Here is an 18,804-nt window from a genome sequence, read left to right as displayed (position 1 = left end):
GCTTTCTCTTTTCCATTTTCCCATAAAGACCATAGGACCACAAGACATAGGAGCAGACTAAGGCCATTTGGCCCTTTGAGTCTGCTCCACAATTGAATTATGGCTAAGCCTTCTTCCCCCTGCTTAACCCCATTCTCTGGCTTTTTCCCCATGTCCTTTGATGCCGTGTCCAATCAACAACCTATTAATATCTCCCTTAAATACACCCAACAACCTGGTCTCCAGCTGTGTGTGGTAAAAAAAAATCCACAAATTCACCACCCTCTGGCTAGAGAAATTTCTCCACATCTCTGTTTTAAATGGATGCCCCTCTATCCTGAGGCTGTGCCTTCTGGTCCTAGACTTCCCCATCATGGGAAGCATCCTTTCCACATCTACTCTGTCTAGGCCTTTCAACACTCCAAAGGTTTCAAAAGCCTCCGCATCACATCCCTACTCATATATTCTAGACCTCTTGAAATGAATCCTAACATTGCATTTGCCTTCCTCACCACCAACTCAACTTGCAAATTAACTTTTAGGGTGTTCTGCACAAGGACTGCCAAGTCCCTTTGCATCTCAGACTTTTAGATGTTCTCCCTGTTTAGAAAATAGTCTACACATTTATTTCTACTACGAAAGTACATGACCATGCATTTTCCAACATTGTATTTCGTTTGCCACTTTCTTGCCCATTCTCCTAATCAGTCTAAGTCCTTTTGCAGCCTACCTGTTTCGTCAACACTACCTACCCCTCCACCAATCTTTGTATCATCTAAATCATTGATGTACAGTTTAAAAAGAAGTGGTCCCAACACTGAGCCCTGCAGAACACCACTAGTCATTGGCAGCCAGCCAAACAAGCATCTTTTTATTCCCACTTGTTGCCTCCTACCCAATCAACCAATGCTCTAACCATTTTAGTAACTTTCCTATAATATGATGAGCTCTTAACTTGGTAAGCAGCTTCATGTGTGGTATCTTGTCAAAGACTTCTGAAAGTCCAAATATACAACATCCACTGCATCCCCTTTATCTATCGTACTTGTAACCTCCTTAAAGAATTCCAACAGGTTCTTCAGGCAAGATTTTCCCTTAAGGAAACCATGCTGACTTTGTCCTGTCTTGTCCTGTGTCACCAAGTACTCCATACCTTCATCCTTTATCAATTGACTACAACATCTTCCCAGCCACTGAGGTCACGCTAACTGGTCCATAATTTCCTTTGTGCTGCCTTTTTCCTTTTTTTTTTGTAATTTATTTTTTATTTAAGTTCATCATCAAGCAAACATTTCCATTTGCAATTTTCCAGTCCTCTGGAACCATGATAATATTTGGAAGCTCATTGCTAATGCCTCCACAATCTCTAATGCTTTCTCTTTCAGAATGCAGTTCATCTGATCCAGGTGATTTATATCCCTTTAGGTATTTAGCTGCAACTGGTGAAGCACCTAGGCAACAGTTGTTGTATCTCTCTCCCATCTTAGCCACTAAGTGTGTAACCTCTCCAAAGTTGTCATTGGTCTCTTTGGCTGCATCCCTCACTAGCCCACGTCTTGCTTGGTCTCTCAGTTTTTGAGGATGGCCTGCTCTAGGCAGATTTACAGCTGTGCTATAAATTCCATTTCTTGCTGATTGACTTAACTATACTTCAAGGGATATTCAGTAACTTGGAAATGTTCTTGTATCCATCTAGTTTCTTTTCAATAGTAACTCAGCCCTCCCCACCTCTAGATATTGACAGTGGGGGATTTGTGATTGTAGTGCCATTCAAGGTCTTGGGGTGTAAATATTCTGCAATCTACTTCTGACATTAACACTATAACTTAAATTAACTTAATAGATGTGCCAGTTCCTGTTGAGTTCAAGATTCATTTAATTTCAGATGGAGTAGACCACATTCTCAAAGCTCTCTTTGAGGGGACTTCCTCATTTAGGTAGTTGGAATCTATTTGAACTGTTGCTCAGGAGACTATTTTCTGTTTGCTGACTGCTAAGATTCCAATTAAGTGCAGTCCCCTGACCTTTCCCCTTGGTCTTGCAAGTCAACTCTTTATCTAGTTCCCTTTTGTAAGCTGAATCCCTTTTGTCACATTAGTGCTTACAAAATTATAACAACTTTATTCTTCAGAAAAGAAAACTACAGATTAGAAAAGTATTTTATAGGATTGCTTTTATATTTATTGTGTTTTTTTTGGGGCTAATTTGGCTTATTGTGTTTTTTATATGCTGCATCAGATCTGGAGTAACAATCAATTGGTTCTTTATACTCTTGTACTGAAGAATAGCAATGAACTATCTTGATCTATTTATATCAGTTCGTGCATATTTGGTTGTTTTCTGCACTAACGTTACTTAATAATCACTGCAGATGAAGAAGCTACTCATTTGGAATCAGAATCAGGTTTGATATGTTGTAAAGTTTGATGTTTTGTGACAGAAGTACATTGCCATCCATAATAATTATAAAAACTATAAATTACAATAAAGATTATATTTTAAAAATTACATAAGTTACATAAGAGAGCACACCCCCCAAAAAAATACTGAGGTAGTGTTCTTGAGTTCATTGTGCATTCAGTAATCTGATGGTAAAGCAGAAGAAACTGTTTGTAAAATGTTGGCGTGTGTGGCTTCAGGCTCCTGTACCACCACCTCGATGTTAGCAATGAGAAGAGGGCATGTCCTGGATGATAAGGGGTTTTTAATGATGGATGCCACCTTTTTGAGGCATCACTTTTTGAAGGTGTCCTCAATGCTGCCAAAGCTAATGCCCATGTTGGGGCTGGCTGAGTTGGCAACGCTCTGTACCTTTTACCAATCCTGTGCCAGGGCCCCTCCATACGAAACGGTGATGCAACCTGTTAGAATGCCCTCCACGGTACGTCTGTAGGTTTACAAATTCAGAAAGCCCGTTCTCATCTCTGCAGTAGCTGGCAGCACAGGCAAAAGTTTCTGGAGCGATGGAGATTGAAACTGATGTAATGTGGAATTGGTGACGCCTCACTGTCTGGTTTTAGCTCAACGGAAACTTCTGCAAATTAAAATTCGTTTCACTTCCAAAGGCAAGATCCTGAATATGTAAACAGTTCCAGATTTGCTTGTGGGAGCAGCCAATTATCAAAGGGGCACTTACCTTCAGAAAAACTCTCACCTTGAACTGGGACTGACTTGATTTGAGGGCATCTCTCACACAAGCACGTACACACACATGTGGACTGGATGGCTAGCTTTCACAACGCACAGTATGATCTGTGTGGAGGCCAACTAAATAGGTGCTTGTCCATGCAAGGTACCCATGAGAAATTGAGATGTGATTTCCCCCAGGTCAGCAAGAACTGAATCAGAGATTGGTGTAGGTGGGAATCACAAGAGACAGTGACCCCACCACCAAAGGTTGGCAAGTCCCAGGGTCAGAGACCCATACAAGTCCTGAAATCAAGGCCTAAGGTTGGTTAGCAGGTGCTAAGGATGTGGTCAGCAAGTCCTGGGTCAGGGGTTCATGTAGGCATAAGTTGAGATAAATTAGGCCACTCTGCTCATCAAGTCTGATCTGCCATTTGTTCAGGGCTGATTTATTATCCCTCTCAACTTTATTCTTCTGCCTGTAACCTTTAACACCCTTGCTAGTTTCAGTAGGTTATGCACAAGGGCCGACGACAGCCCACACCCAGATCAGTAACCCCCTGTGAGTCTGGAAGTCATGGGCCAAGGACTGGAGGCCTAGAGGTGGCCTGTTTTGGAGTTGGGGATCTATCTGTGTGTGTGAGTGGTTGGGAGGCTGAGCACGGGGCTTGTTTTGCTGTTTTTGTTTTATTGTTTTTTTTGTGTGGGCATACTACATTGTCATCAATATGTGGCAACACTTGTAGGCTGCCTCCAGTGCATTGTTAGGTTCAATAGATCAATAGTTCCATTTAATATCAGATAATGTATACAATATACAACCTGAAATTACTGTTCTTCACAGATGTCCACGAAACAGAAGAGTACCCCAAAGAATGAGTGACAGTAAAAATATTAGAACCCTAAATTCCCCCCAGCTACCTCCCTCCCGCACACAAGCAGCAGCAAAGCAACATCCCCACTCATTTCCGCAAAAAAGCATCAGCACCCTCCACCCACCTAACAAGCAACAGCAAAGCCCCCTGTAAAGAGCATGATCTGCAGAGCAACAAAACTGATCATTCACCTGACAATTCGACATGCCTCAGACTCTTTGTCCCTAATAAAGGGACAGAGAGGTGTCCCCTTTCACAGCAAGGGGAAACCAAAGACAAACAACTTGCTGATTTACAGTGTTTAAGATTCTATATCACCTTTTTTGCCTTGAATTCCCTGACTCAAGAATTGGCAACAAGCTCTCCCCAACCAACGAGAAAAAGAGAGAGAGTGCGCAATTTGCTGAGTGCAGAGTCCCCCACTTCTGATTTGCTCTTCCCGATGCTCCATTGTTTGTCTCGACGCTTCAGTCAGTGGCACCAGCATAGAATCGGCTTGTCCTGAGGGTCGCAGAGCCTCAACACCGAAGGTGCACTCCTCTGCTTGGCCGCGTCCATGGGATATTGAAAATTGGCCGATTGAAGAGTCCCAGGAGCAGGTCCCATCACTGCAAAGAACAGAAGTTTGAGTATAGCTCTAGGCCAGGGTCTCCGACAGAACCCCCATCCCTTTTGAAAAGGAAAGAGAGAGACATTAAGGGTAAAATTAAGCTGTTTCCGTAGCTGAGCTCAGAGGAGATGCTGTTGAGCGCCATCGTAGTTCCACCCACAGACATAGGTGTGTTCATTGTTAATTCAAACAATACTCTTCACTGTATGATTTGATGTATATTTGATAAATACATCTGAATGTGAGTGATTCAGACAATGTGCCTTTGGAAAGTGCCTAATCTCTTCCCAAACCTGTACTGTTTATCGCAAGTTTGGTGTCCCTTCTTCAGCTAGCCCGGGCGTCGGTAGTGGTGGTCTGAAGGTCAATCAGGAGTTGGAAGTTGAAGCCTGATGGCCAGAGCAGTATCAGAGGGAGGAATGTGATTTGTTTTGCTGTTCCCTACAAGTGGAAAAAGTACTACTCCTATCCATTCACTTCCTCCCTTAAACAGTCCTTCCAGGTGAGGCAAAACTTCACCTACAAGTCTGTTGGGATGATCTACTGTATCTGGTGCTCCGGATGCAGCCTCTACATTGGAGAGAACCGATGTAGATTGGGGGATTGCTTTGTTGTGTACCTGTGCTCCAACTACAAATAGTAATATTTCCTGGAGGCTAACCATTTTAATTCAATCCACTTTCCCATCCTGAGATGTCAGTCCGTGTCCTCCTCTTCTACAGGCAGCCTCCAACATGGTGGCATGAACATTGATTTCTCCAACTTATAGTAATTTCCCCCTTTCCCTCTTCTTCAATTCCCCACTGTGGCCCTCCTCTTACCTCTTCTCCACACCTGTCTATCAACTCTCTCTGGTGCCCCTTCTCCTATGTTCCCCCTCCTCTCCTATCAAATTTCTCCTTCTCTAGCCCTTTATCTTTTCCATGTATCACCTCCCAGTTTCTCCCCTCTCCTTCTCTCCCCCACCCACCTGGCTAATCATATCACCTCCCAGCTAGTACTCCTTCCCCTCTTCCCCTCTTCCTATTCTGGCATTACCCCCTTCCTTTCCAGTCTTGGTGAAGGGTCTCAGCCCAAAACAACAACTGTTCATTCATTTTCATAGATGCTGCCTGACCTGCTGAGTTCCTCCAGCATTTTGTGAATGTTTCTCTGGATTTCTAGCATCTGCAGAATTTCTTGTGTCGTGGCTTTGTTGCTTGTTGTGTTCTGTGTTGTCCTACCAAACATAGTGGGCATGCAATGTACGTGACAGAATGTATGGTGAAACTTGTGGGCTGCCCCCAGCATATCCCTATATTGTGTTAGTTGTCAATACAAATGATACATTTCACTATATGTTTCGATGTACATGTGATAAATAGCTCCAAATGTGGAAGTCTCACTTCCTCTTCAGGAAGTCAAAGCACCCAAGTCCTTCGATGTTGAGTGGGAACAAGAATCTACATTTGGCCATTCAGTACCTGATGATATGAAAGATGCCTTTGTTAACTGGCTGCAGGGGACATTGTGATGGGACTGGTGTTGAGGCCAAGGGACTTGCTGTATGTTTTGACATTGTTGAATGGATTTTATGTTTCAGGTAAACCTCAGTCTATTGATGGAAGAGTCGCCTGCCTGTTAAAGATTCATTGGCCAGCTTGCTGCCAGAATGGGTAAGTTGAATGTTTGTTCTTGTTTATTTCTGCACTTATTATATCCACAAAGAAATTGCTGTGCACAGTGGTTTCCTTGAGGTTGTAATGAGCGAGGTGGATAGAAGGAAAAAGGTGAATGTTGTATACTTGAATTTCCAGAAAGTGCCCAATAGTTACATAGATGCCTATAGGGTAAGCATGCATGGAGTTGGGGGTAATGTATTAACATGGTTAAAGGTTTGGTTAACCAATAGAAGGCAGAGAGTTGAGATAAATGAATGTTTCTCTGATTAGCAAACAGTAATGAGAGGAATCAGTGAAGGGGTTGATGCTGGGCATGCAACTGCTTACAATCTGCATTGACAATTTGGAAGAGGGTACTGTGTTTTCTAAGTTTGCTGATGACAGTAAATTTATTATTATTTCTTCATTTTCTTTTGTATTTGCACAGCTTGCTGTCTTTTGCACACTGGTTGTCCATCCTGTTGGGTGTGGTCTTACATTGATTCTATTATGGTTATTGGATTTACTGAGTATGCCCGCAAGAAAATGAATCTTGGGGTTGTATATAGTGACATATATGTGACTTTGATAATCAATTTACTTTGAACTTTAAACTTTTGTGAGGAAGGACAGGCTGATGATGGGGCAAAATCAGGGGTGGCAAATACAGGACTGAACGTGTTATATTTGAATGCATGCAGTATTCTGAATAAGCTAGATGATCTTGTAGAGCAGTTAGAGATTGGCAGTATTGGACATCAGTAAGTCGTGGTTGAAAGAAAATCATAGATGGAAGCTTAACATCTAAGGACACACATTGTTTTGAAAGGGCAGGCAGATAGGCAGAGGGGTTAGGGTGGCTCTGCTGGTAAAAATATATCAAATCCTTAGAAAGAGGATTTGATTTCATATTAGAAGATTGGAATCCTTGTGGGTAGAGTTAAGAAACTGCAAGGGTAAGAAGGCTCCGACTGGAGCCTCTGTGCATGCCTCTGAACAGTAACCAGGATGTGGGATATAAATTTCAGCGGGAAATGGGGGAATATAACGATTGTTGTGGATTTCAAGAGAGGCAATTTGTAGAGTGCATAGGAGATAGCTTTTTAGAGCAGCTTATTGAGCCCATTAGGGGATCAGCCATTTTGGATTGGGTGTTGTGTAATGAACCAGATTTGATTAGGGAGCTTAAGGTAAAGGAACACTTAGGAGACAATGATCATAATATGATAAAATTCACCCTGCAATTTGAGAAAGAGAAGCTAAAGTCAGATGTATGAATATTACAGTGGAGTAAAGGGAATTACACAGGCATGAGAACAGACCTAGCCAAAGCTGATTGAAAGGAAACACTAGCAGGGCTGACAGCAGACCACCAATGGCTGGAATTTCTGTGAGCAATTTGAAAGGCACAGGATAGATGCAATCCAAAGATGAAGAAGTATCCTAAAGAAAGGATGAGGCAAATGTCGTTGACAAGGCAAGTCAAATACAGCATAAAAGCAAAAGAGATGCCATAAAATTTAGTAATAATTAGTGGGAAGTTAGAGGATTGGGAAGCTTTTAAAAGCAACAGAAGGCATCTAAAAAAACATAAGTGGCAAAAGATGAAGGTAAGCTATCTTATAATATCAAAGAGGGTACCAAAAGTTTTTTCAGATATAAATATAGAGTAAAAGGATATTGGACCACAGGAAAATTGTATTGACAGACAGACAGACAGACAGACATACTTTATTGATCCCGAGGGAAATTGGGTTTCGTTAGAGAGGTAGTAATGGGAACAAAGAAATGGCGGACAAACTTAACAAGTATTATGTGTCAGTTTTCACTGTGGAAGACACTAGCAGTATGCCAGAAATTCAAGAGTGTCAGGGGGCAGAAGTAAGTGTAGCTGCTAAGGTAGGTGGCGTTGTGGATAATGAAGTAGGTTTTCAAAGTTTGCAGAGAGATTTAGGCCAGTTAGAAGAGTGGGCTAAGCGATGACAGATGGTGTTTAATGCTGATAAGTGTGAGGTGCTACATTTTGGTAGGAATAATCCAAATAGGACATACATGGTAAATGGTAGGGCATTGAAGAATGCAGTAGAACAGAGTGATCTAGGAGTAATGGTGCATAGTTCCTTGAAGGTGGAATCTCATGTGGATAGGGTGGTGAAGAAAGCTTTTGGTATGTTGGCCTTTACAAATCAGAGCATTGAGTACAGGAGTTGGGATGTAATGTTAAAATTGTACAAGGCATTGGTAAGGCCGAATTTGGAGTATTGTGTACAGTTCTGGTCACCGAATTATAGGAAAGATGTCAACAAAATAGAGAGAGTACAGAGAAGATTTACTAGAATGTTACCTGGGTTTTAGCACCTAAGTTATAGGGAAAGATTGAACAAGTTAGGTCTTTATTCTTTGGAGCGTAGAAGGTTGGGGGGGCTTGATAGAGGTATTTAAAATTATGAGGGGGATAGATAGAGTTGACGTGGATAGGCTTTTTCCATTGAGACTAGGGGAGATTTAAACAAGAGGACATGAGTTGAGACTTAGGGGGCAAAATTTTAAGGATAACATGAAGGGGAACTTCTTTACTCAGAGTGGTAGCTGTGTGGAATGAGCTTCCAGTAGAAGTGGTAGAGGCAGATTCGGTATTGTCATTTAAAGCAAAATTGGATAGGTATATGGACAGGAAAGGAATGGAGGGTTATGGGCTGAGTGCGGGTCAGTGGGACTAGGTGAGAGTAAGCGTTCGGCATGGACTAGAAGGGCCGAGATGGCCTGTTTCCGTGCTGTAATTGTTATATGGTTATATATGCTATTACTTAGGAGAAGATGCTTGGGTCTTAAGGTAGTACACCCCAGGGTTCAAAGGAGGTAGCTGAAGAGATTGTAGAGGCATTAGTAATGATCTTTTGAGTAATGATCTTTTAGACTAGACTGGTTCCAGAAAACTGGAAAATTGCAAATGTCATTCACTTATTAAGAAGGGAGGGAGGCAGAAAAAGGAAATTATAGGCCAGTTAAGTTGGAATCAATCATTAAGGGCGAGTTTTCACAGTATTTAGAGGTGCATGATAAAGTAGGCCAAAGTCAGTGTGGTTTTCTGACAAACTTGTTGGAATTCTTTGAGGAAATAACAGGCAGGATAGACAAACGAGAGTCAATGGAGGTTGTTTACTTGGATTTTCAGAAGGCTTTTGACAAGGTACCAAATGTGAAACTGTTTAACAAATTAGTACCCATGGTATTGCTGGAAAGATATGAGCACGGATAGAAGATTGGCTAACTGGTATATCACAAAGAGTGGGAATAAAGGGGGCCTTTTCTGGTTAGCTCCAGGTAACAAGTGATGTTCCACAGGGGTTGTTATTGAGACTGCTTCTTTTCACGTTATGTATTGACCATTTGAATGGCGGAATTCATGGCATTGTGGCCAAGTTAGCATACGATACGGAAATGGGTGGAAGGGTAGGTAATGTTGAAGAAGCAGGGAGTCTGCAAAAGGATTTGGAGAGATTGGGAGAAAGGTCAACAAAGTGGCAGATGGAATATAGTGTATGGTTACACACTTTGGTAGGAGGAATAAAGGCAAAGACTATTTTCTAAATTGGGAGAAAGTTCAAAAATCAAAGGTGCAAAGGAACTTGGAATCCTCGTGCAGGATTCCCAAAAGGTTAACTTGCAGCTTGATTCGGTGGTGAGGAAGCAAATATAATGTTAGCATTCATTTCAAGAAGACTAGAATACAAAAGAAGTATGTAAGATTGATACTTTATAAGGTATTGATCAGACCGCATTTGCAGTATTGTGAGCAGTTTTGGGTCCCTTATCTAAGAAAAGTAGTGTTTTCATTGGAGAGGGTCCAGAGGAGATTCACGAGAATTATTCCAGGATTGAAAGGGTTAATGTATGGGAACATTTGATGGCTTTGGGACTGCATTTGCTGGAGTTTAGAAGAATAAGGGAGGATCTCATTGAAACCTATCGAATATTGAAAGGCCTGAATAGAGTAGATGTGGAGAGGGTATTTCCTTTAGTGTGAGTCTAGGACCAGAGAGCATAGCTTTAGAATAGAAGGATCTCTCTTCAGAACAGAGATGAGAAGGAATATCTTTAGCCAGAGGAAGGTGAATCTCTGGAATTCATTGCCACAGATGGCTGTGGAGGCCAAGACATTGAGTATATTTAAAGTGGAGATTGATGGGTTCTTGGTTAGTTAGGGTGTCAAAGGTTATAGGGAAAAGGAAGGAGATACTGATTGAGAGGGATAATAGACTTGATAGTCCAATAGACAATAGGTGCAGAAGTAGACCATTCGGCCCTTCGAGCCTGCACCGCCATTCTGAGATCATGGCTGATCATCTATTATCAATACCCGGTTCCTGCCCTGTCCCCATATCCCTTGATTCCCCTATCCATAAGATACCTATCTAGCTCCTTCTTGAAAGCATCCAGAGAATTGGCCTCCACTGCCTTCCGAGGCAGTGCATTCCAGACCCCCACAACTCTGTGCTGTGTGTTTTCAAAATGTGAAATATTTAAGGGGAACCTGAGGGGGAACATATTCATTCAGAGGGTGGTGTGAGTGTAGAACGATTGCTAAGGAGGAGCTTAGAAGGAATAACGGCGCTTAACAGCGACTCCTTAGTCCAAGAGGCCTAATCCTGCTCCTATGTCTTCTGGTGTTATAGGCCAGGTTGGGAAGCAGCGTCTTAAGATAATAAAACGAGGATTCTAAGTCGAGTTTATTGTAATGTGCACAGGTATAATGAAAAACGTACTTGCAAGAGCATTGTAGGGATGTAGTATCATAAAACAGCAATCACAGGGAAAAAAACATAAGTTGTGTATACTTTTTACAAGAAAGAAAGCAAATTGAACAATAACAGTTCATTTTTAGTGCAAAGTTGTCTTAGTGTTGCTAAACTGTAGTGATGAAGAGTGTTAGAACATAGAACAGTACAGCACAGTAGACCATTGATGTTGTGCCTAACTTTTAACCTACTCCGAGATCAATCTAACCTGTCCTTCCTACCTAGCCCTCCATTGTCTTTCATCCATGTGCCTATCTGAGAGTCTCTTAAATGCCCCTGATGTATCTGCCTCTACTATCACAATATCTGCCAGCATGTTCCACACCCACTACTTTTTGTTTAAAAAAAACCTCTCACTGACATCCCCCTCTCCCTGTACTTTCCTCCAATTACCTTAAAATTATGTCGTCTCATATTAGCCGTTTCATCTCTGGGGCTCAAGTTGAAGGGAAGCAGTTGTTCCTAATGGTGTGGCACTTAAGAAAAGAGATGAGAAGGAATTGCTTTAGCCAGAGGGCAGTGAATCTTGGAATTCATTGCCAGACTGCTGTGGAGGCAAGTCATTGAGCAGCGGAGATTAATAGATTCTTGGTTAGTCAGGGTGTCAAAGGTTACAGAGCAAAGGCAGGACAATGGATTTGAGAGGGATAGTAGATCAGCAATGATGGAATGGTGGAGCAGACTAGATGGGCCAAATGGCCTGTTTCTGCTCTTATGTCATATTATGGTGTTATTATATTACGGGTTAGTGAAGTCCGCATTGCTGCTGCACAGTCCATTCATTATCTTCCCAGTATTTCCTTAATTAAAGACTCTAACATGTCTTTAAACTTGAAGACAAAGTGCAGGGTTAATGGCAAGATTCTTAGCAGTGTGGAGCAACAGGTGGATCTTGGAGTCTTGAAGTTGGGTCTTGGATCTTGGAGTCTGCATCCATAGATCTCTCAAAGTTGCTCAACGAGTTGTTGAAGGCTTATTGTATGTTAGCCTTCATTAGTTGGGGATTGAATTCAAGAGCCATGAGGTAATGTTGCAGCTCTATAAAACCCTGGTAAGACCACACTTGGAGTATTGTGCTCATTTCTGGTCGCCTCATTATAGGAAGGATGTGGAAGCTTTAGAGGCAGTGCAAAGGAGATTCACCAGGATGCTGTCTAAATTAGTGAGCATATCTAGGTTGAGTGAGCTAGGACTTTTCTCTCTGGATAAAAGGAGGATGAGGGGTGACTTGATAGAGGTGTACAAGATGGTAAGAATCATAAATAGAGTGGACAGGCAGCATCTTTTTCACAGGGTAGAAATAGTGAATAAAAGAGGTGTGCCCCCTTTGGTAATTGTTAATTTTCTAAGTTAAATAAATTGGTGAGGGGTAGAACCTAGGGTATTTATTGTGCTCTTCGATGTTCTGGATTGAGACAAGTTTTGAAAATCTGCATTGTATTTGAGGAGAGAGCAATATGGCAACGTATTCAAGTGGTTGTGAGCAGTGTCACAATAATTTGTTTTGATAGATGAGCAGGAAGCGCTCCACTCCATCATGCAGGACCTGGCCGTGCTGCACATGGCAAGTCGACCTCTCCTGTCACTGCACGAGACAGGGAAACCCAAGACCTCATCCGGTAATCAGGTACGTGTCCATCGAAGTTTGGGTTCCATAAAGCTACAGTCACAGAGCAATACTGCACGATACAGGGGCTTTGACCCAACTAGTCCATACTGACCACGGTGCCCACCCATCTCTGATGAACATGGTAAGGGTCTTCCAACCTTCCTTCTCTGTTGCCTGCGGTGGGGAGAGGTCTCCTGGCACAGAGTCACAGAGCAATACAACACAGGTTCAGGGTCTTCAGCCCATCCAGTCCAGGTCATACACATAAAATGTTGGAGGAACTCAGCGGGTCAGGTGGCATCTCTGGAGGGGAGTAAACATTGGTTGTTTTGGATTGATACCCTTTATCATTTAAGGCGACACAGTAATATAGTGGTCAGCGCACACTTTGCTCTTTACATTGTCATGAAATCCCAATTACTTATTTATTTTATTTCTATTTATAGATACAGCATGCTAACAGGCTATTCGAGATCAATGGGCAGCATGGCTTATTGATCCCGAATAGCCTGTTAGCATGCTGTATCTAAAAATAGAAATAAAATAAATAAATAATTGGGATTTCATGGCGATGTACAGAGCAAAGTTTTTTTTCATTTAGAGATCATCAACAGTGTTGGGTTCATTCTCTTTGGATGAAAGACTTCCAGATAATGGATGTAAATAATGGACAGATAATGGACAGTAAAATGAACTGTCAGGACTCCATTTTGGGAAAATTATTCACTGTTACGATGAGTTCAAAAGTGAAAACTCAAAGATGAAATCTAAAGGACCCCTTTTTTGCTGGCTATGGGATTCTGGAAGAAATAAGAGATTAAGCAATAGGATGAAGAGGTTTAACCTTTGGGAAAAGTTACTGGTTCCAAGATGAATTTTTCTCTTCAGGAAAAGAAAATGAATGGCATTCTTGCCTTCACTGGTCAGGACATTGAGTATATGAGTAAGGAATGCATACTGAAGTTCCGAACCAGAATCAGGTTTTTTTTACACTGACATATGTTGTGCAATTTCTTATTTTGTGCCAGCAAAACTGTGTAATACATAAAATATTACTATAAGTTACAATAAGACATATATATAAAAAAAGTAGTTCAAAAAATGAGGTGGGGTTCATGGACCTTTCATAAAGCTGATGGCGGAGGGGAAGAAGCTGTTTCTGAAACGTTGAATGTGTGTAAATGTTCATTATTTACAATCCCATCACATCTAACATTCCTTTGATTTATCTTTTGTGCTTCCATTCCAGAATGACGTTAGAGTCAAATTTGAGTTTCGTGGGGAGAAGAGGTGAGAAGCCATCCCTTATCCTTGGAGTTAAAATGAACTGGATTCTGTGGCCATTTCTATCTTAATCTGATTTCTGAGAAATCTACACACTTTACATAAACACCAGAAGTTGATTGCATCTCTGAGAATAAAGATCCATGGATCAGCACAGGCAGGAAGATTGACCATCTGACCCACACTGAGTGTACATAATATGGAGTTGTGAGCACTACATCACAGAAACAGCCCTTTCGGACCCATCTAGTACGCCGTACTATTAATCGCCTAGTCCCATCAACCTGTACTCAGACCATAGCCCTTCATACCTCTCCCATCTATGTACCCATCCAAACTTCTCATAAATGTTGAAATCTAACCCACATCCATTACTTCCTAAGGGTTCAAAAGTCAAATTTAATATCAGAAATGTATACAATATACATCCTGAAATGCTTTTTCTTTGCAAACATCTACGAAAACAGAGAAGTGCCCTAAAGAATGAATGACAGTTAAACATGAGAACCCCAAAGTTCCCCCCAGCTCCCCCCTCCTGTGCATAAGCAACAATCCCCCCCCCCACCAGCAAAACAAAAGGCACATCTGCTACAGAGCACAAGCGTGAGCTAAGCGATAGCAAAGGCACAGACCAAAGTTACCCCAAAGGCTTTGCATTTCACCCGACATTCGACAACTCAGGTGTCCTCCATTCTCACAGTGAGCGGGATATATAACAACAACCCATTGGTTTACAGTGTTAAGAATCTGTTTCATCGCTTTTTTCGAGCTCTGTGCCCGAAGATTGCAAATCCCTTGAGTCTTCGGGCCCACAGTGAAAGATTTTCCAGCCTCCTGCTGTGACACCGATCCTTGATCACCCATCTCCAGAGCCCGGAGATCTTAGGCTCCAAACACAATCGAGACTCTCGGGCCAAACCTTTGGCATGTCAAATATCAGCCAGTCGTGGAACCCCGAGAACAGGTCCCATTCCCACAAAGAACCGAATTCTGCGTGTAACTCCAGGTCAGGGTCTTCAAAAGAACCCTGAAAGGGAAAAATAAAGATATTAAAGGTGGAAATAGAGCTGTTTCCGAAGATGCAAGCAAAGGAGTCGCTGTTAGGCGCCGTTATCCCTTCTAAGCTCCTCCTCAGCAATCGTTCTACACTCACACCACCCTCTGAATGAATATGTTCCCCCTCAGGTTCCCCTTAAATATTTCACATTTTACCCTTAGCCTAGAACCTCAAGTTCTCGTCTCATCCAACCTCAGTGGAAAAAGCCTGTTTGTATTTACACTATCTATACCCCTCATAATTTAGTATACCTCTATGAAATCTCCCTGCAAACTCCTACCCTCCAGGGAATAAAGTCCGAGCCTATTCAGTCTTTCCCTATAGCTTAGGTCCTCAAGTCCTGGCAGCATCCTTATAAAATTTATCTGTAATCCTTCAATCTTATTGATATCTTACTTGTAGGTAAGTGAACAGAACTGCACGCAATTCTCCAAATTTGACCTTACCAGCATTTTATACAACTTCAACATAACATCACAATTCCTGTCTTCATTACTTAGATTAATGAAGGACAATGTGCCAAAAGATCGCTTTACAACCCATTCTTTCCATGAAGTCACTTCTGTTAAGCTCCACTAAGTTCAACCCATCCTCATAAGACACACTCCCAAATCCAATGGTTGAAATAAATCATTGGAGCCTGGAATTATCACCTGGATAATTATGGTTATAATACTGTTTGAAGATTTTTGTCAGTAAAGAGAAATGCAGACCATAAAGATTCATTCCTCATTGGGAAATGAAGTTAATTAAACAGCTGTGGTGATGTATGAAGAGGGATGTAGTCTGCATCTTCAGCCCTCTGCAACTTCCTCTGTCATCTGAGTGCTGTTAGTTACACTGACTAATTTCTCTTCTCATTCCCAATTCAGAATCTTGCAGTTCCCCCGACCAGTTCTGCTTGAAGACATTGCAGCTAAAGCCAAGGTTGCCTTTGGTCAGCCGATGGGTCTGCACTACACCAATAACGAGGTAAGCCATTGGGTCTGTATTCCACTAATAATGAGGTAAGCTATTGGCTCTGCCCTCCACCAATGACAAGATACCATACTTACTTATCCTTTCACCCGTTGGACAGTTTGGTATAATGAATGTGAAATAAAACCTGGAAATTTTTCATAGCGATTCAGTACTTGAAAATATTTGCTGTTGTTGAAAGGAACATTGGTCAAAGTTGAATCTAATGCCATATGCACAAAGACATCTATGCACAGATGCAATGGAAAACTCCCTTTGAGTCATAGAGCACTACAGCACAGAAACAGGCACTTCGACCCATCTAGTTCATCCCAAACTGTTAATCCCCTATTCCCATTGTTCTGCTCCTGGACCTTAGCCCTTCATATCTCTGCCATCCATGTACTTATCCAAACAGAGAACATAGAACATTACAGCATAGGAATAGGCCCTCAGCCCACAATGTTGTGCTGAACCAATTAAATAAGTGATCAAGTGGACAACTAAATTGTTCATTTTCTTCTATTTTCCTGATATTCATGTGCATATCTAAACATCTCTTAAAAGTCCCTAAAGTTTCCGCTTCTACCATCACCCCAGGTAGACCATTCAAGGCACATATCATTCACTGTGTGAAAAAAAAAATGCCCTTCACATCTCCTTTGAAGTTACCCCCTCTCACCTTAAATACATGACATTTCAATAGTTGAAGAAAGATACTGTCTGTCTGCTCTATCTATACCTCTCATAATCTTATAAACCTCCATCGTATCTCCCCTCAGCCTCTGCCATTCCAGAGAAAGCACCCGAGTTTGTCCAACCTCTTGGTATAGCACATGCCCCCTAATCAAGGCAGCATCCTGGTAAACCTCTTCTGCACCCTCTGAAATCACGACATCCTTCCTAAAATGGAACAACCAGAACTGTATGCAATTTTCTGGATGTGCCCTAACTATAATTTTATCATTATGCAGCACAAGTTCCTGACTTCTGAACTTGATGCCTCAACTAATAAAGGCAAGCATTCTGTATGCATCCTATCAACCTGTGTTGCCATTTTCAGGGAGCTGTGAATTGGGACCTCAAGATCCCTCTGCTCATCCACATTGTTAAGAGTCTTGCCCTTAGCAGTGTGCTGTCTCGTTACATTTGACCTACCAAGGTGCAACACGCCACATTTGACTGGGTAAAACTCCATCTGCCATTCCTCTGCCCATATCTGAAACTGATCTATATCCCACTGTTTTCATTGCCAACCTTCTACACTATTGACAACACCATTAATCTTCAGATCATCTGCAAACTTAGCAACCAACCCACACCTGCAACTACCCATCTACATTTTCATAGTCAAGCCAGTTCTGAATCCAAACAGCCAATTCATCATAAATCCCATGCATCTTAATCTTTTGGTTGAGCCTCCCACAAAGGACCTTTTCAAATACTTTAAGATTTGAAGATCTGTGTAGACAATATCCACTCTAATTCAATAATCACCCTCATCACCTGATCAAAAAACTTTTCTTAAGTGTTGCAATCGAACCCATGTCCACTATTCCCATTGGCAACTTGTTTCACAGTTGCACCACCCTCTTGATGAAAAAGTTCCCCCTCATGTTCCCCTTAAATATTTCATATTTCACACTTAACCTATGACCTCTAGTACTGGTATCACCCAACGTCAGTGGGAAAAAAACCTGTATACCTCTATCAAATTTTCCCTCTTCTATGCTACAGGGAATATACTTTTAACCTATTCAAACTTTCTCTATAACTCAGATCCTCAAGTCCTGGCAACATCCTTGCAAATGTTCTCTGTATTCTTTCAATCTTTCCTGCAGGTAGATGAGCAGAACTCCAAATCAGGACTCACAATGTCTTGTACAATTTCAACATAACATCCCAACTCCTGTACTCAGTACTCTGATTTATGAATAGATAGATAGATAGATAGATACTTTATTCATCCCCATGGGGAAATTCAACATTTTTTCCAATGTCCCATACACTTACTGTAGCAAAACTAATTACATACAATACTTAACTCAGTAAAAGTATGATATGCATCTAAAATCACCCTCTCAAAAAGCATTAATAATAGCTTTTAAAAAGTTCTTAAGTAGTTTACTTAAATACATTGAGTCCTAACCCCGGCACTTTAACATATCTTACTCCTGGCGGTTGAATTGTAAAGCCGAATGGCATTGGGGAGTATTGATCTCTTCATCCTGTCTGAGGAGCATTGCATCGATAGCAACCTGTCGCTGAAACTGCTTCTCTGTCTCTGGATGGTGCTATGTAGAGGATGTTCAGGGTTTTCCATAATTGACCGTAGCCTACTCAGCGCCCTTCGCTCTGCTACCGATGTCATACTCTCCAGTTCTGTGCCCACGACAGAGCCCGCCTTCCTTACCAGCTTATTAAGACGTGAGGCGTCCCTCTTCTTAATGCTGCCTCCCCAACACGCCACCACAAAGAAGAGGGCGCTCTCCACAACTGACCTATAGAACATCTTCAGCATCTCACTACAAACATTGAATGACGCCAACCTTCTAAGGAAGTACAGTCGACTCTGTGCCTTCCTGCACAAGGCATCTGTGTTGGCAGTCCAGTCTAGCTTCTCGTCTAACTGTACTCCCAGATACTTGTAGGTCTTAACCTGCTCCACACATTCTCCATTAATGATCACTGGCTCCATATGAGGCCTAGATCTCCTAAAGTCCACCACCATCTCCTTGGTCTTGGTGATATTGAGACGCAGGTAGTTTGAGTTGCACCATATCACAAAGTCCTGTATCAGTTTCCTATACTCTTCCTCCTGTCCATTCCTGACACACCCCACTATGGCCGTGTCATCAGCGAACTTCT

The 18,804-nt window shown here is 41.9% G+C and overlaps 1 protein-coding gene across 2 annotated transcripts in view; it reads left to right on the top strand.

Moving 5' to 3' along the window:
* The window catches only part of map3k2 (mitogen-activated protein kinase kinase kinase 2), a 135,416-nt gene that overhangs the window by 72,957 nt on the left and 43,655 nt on the right, over positions 1-18,804 (top strand). For both annotated transcript variants that reach the window (XR_012098996.1, XM_073046280.1), the window contains exons 2-5: positions 6,173-6,245; positions 12,541-12,656; positions 13,888-13,928; positions 15,852-15,951. Coding sequence is in view for 1 of the 2 variants with exons in the window: in XM_073046280.1 (XP_072902381.1) it covers positions 6,242-6,245; positions 12,541-12,656; positions 13,888-13,928; positions 15,852-15,951 (261 nt within the window). In the remaining variant the exon portion in view is untranslated. The remainder of the gene's footprint in view (positions 1-6,172; positions 6,246-12,540; positions 12,657-13,887; positions 13,929-15,851; positions 15,952-18,804) is intronic.

This window comes from Hemitrygon akajei, chromosome 5, assembly GCF_048418815.1.
Source record: "Hemitrygon akajei chromosome 5, sHemAka1.3, whole genome shotgun sequence".
In the NCBI taxonomy this organism is placed as follows: Eukaryota; Metazoa; Chordata; class Chondrichthyes; order Myliobatiformes; family Dasyatidae; genus Hemitrygon; species Hemitrygon akajei.
This window is presented reverse-complemented; position numbering and strand designations above follow the sequence as displayed.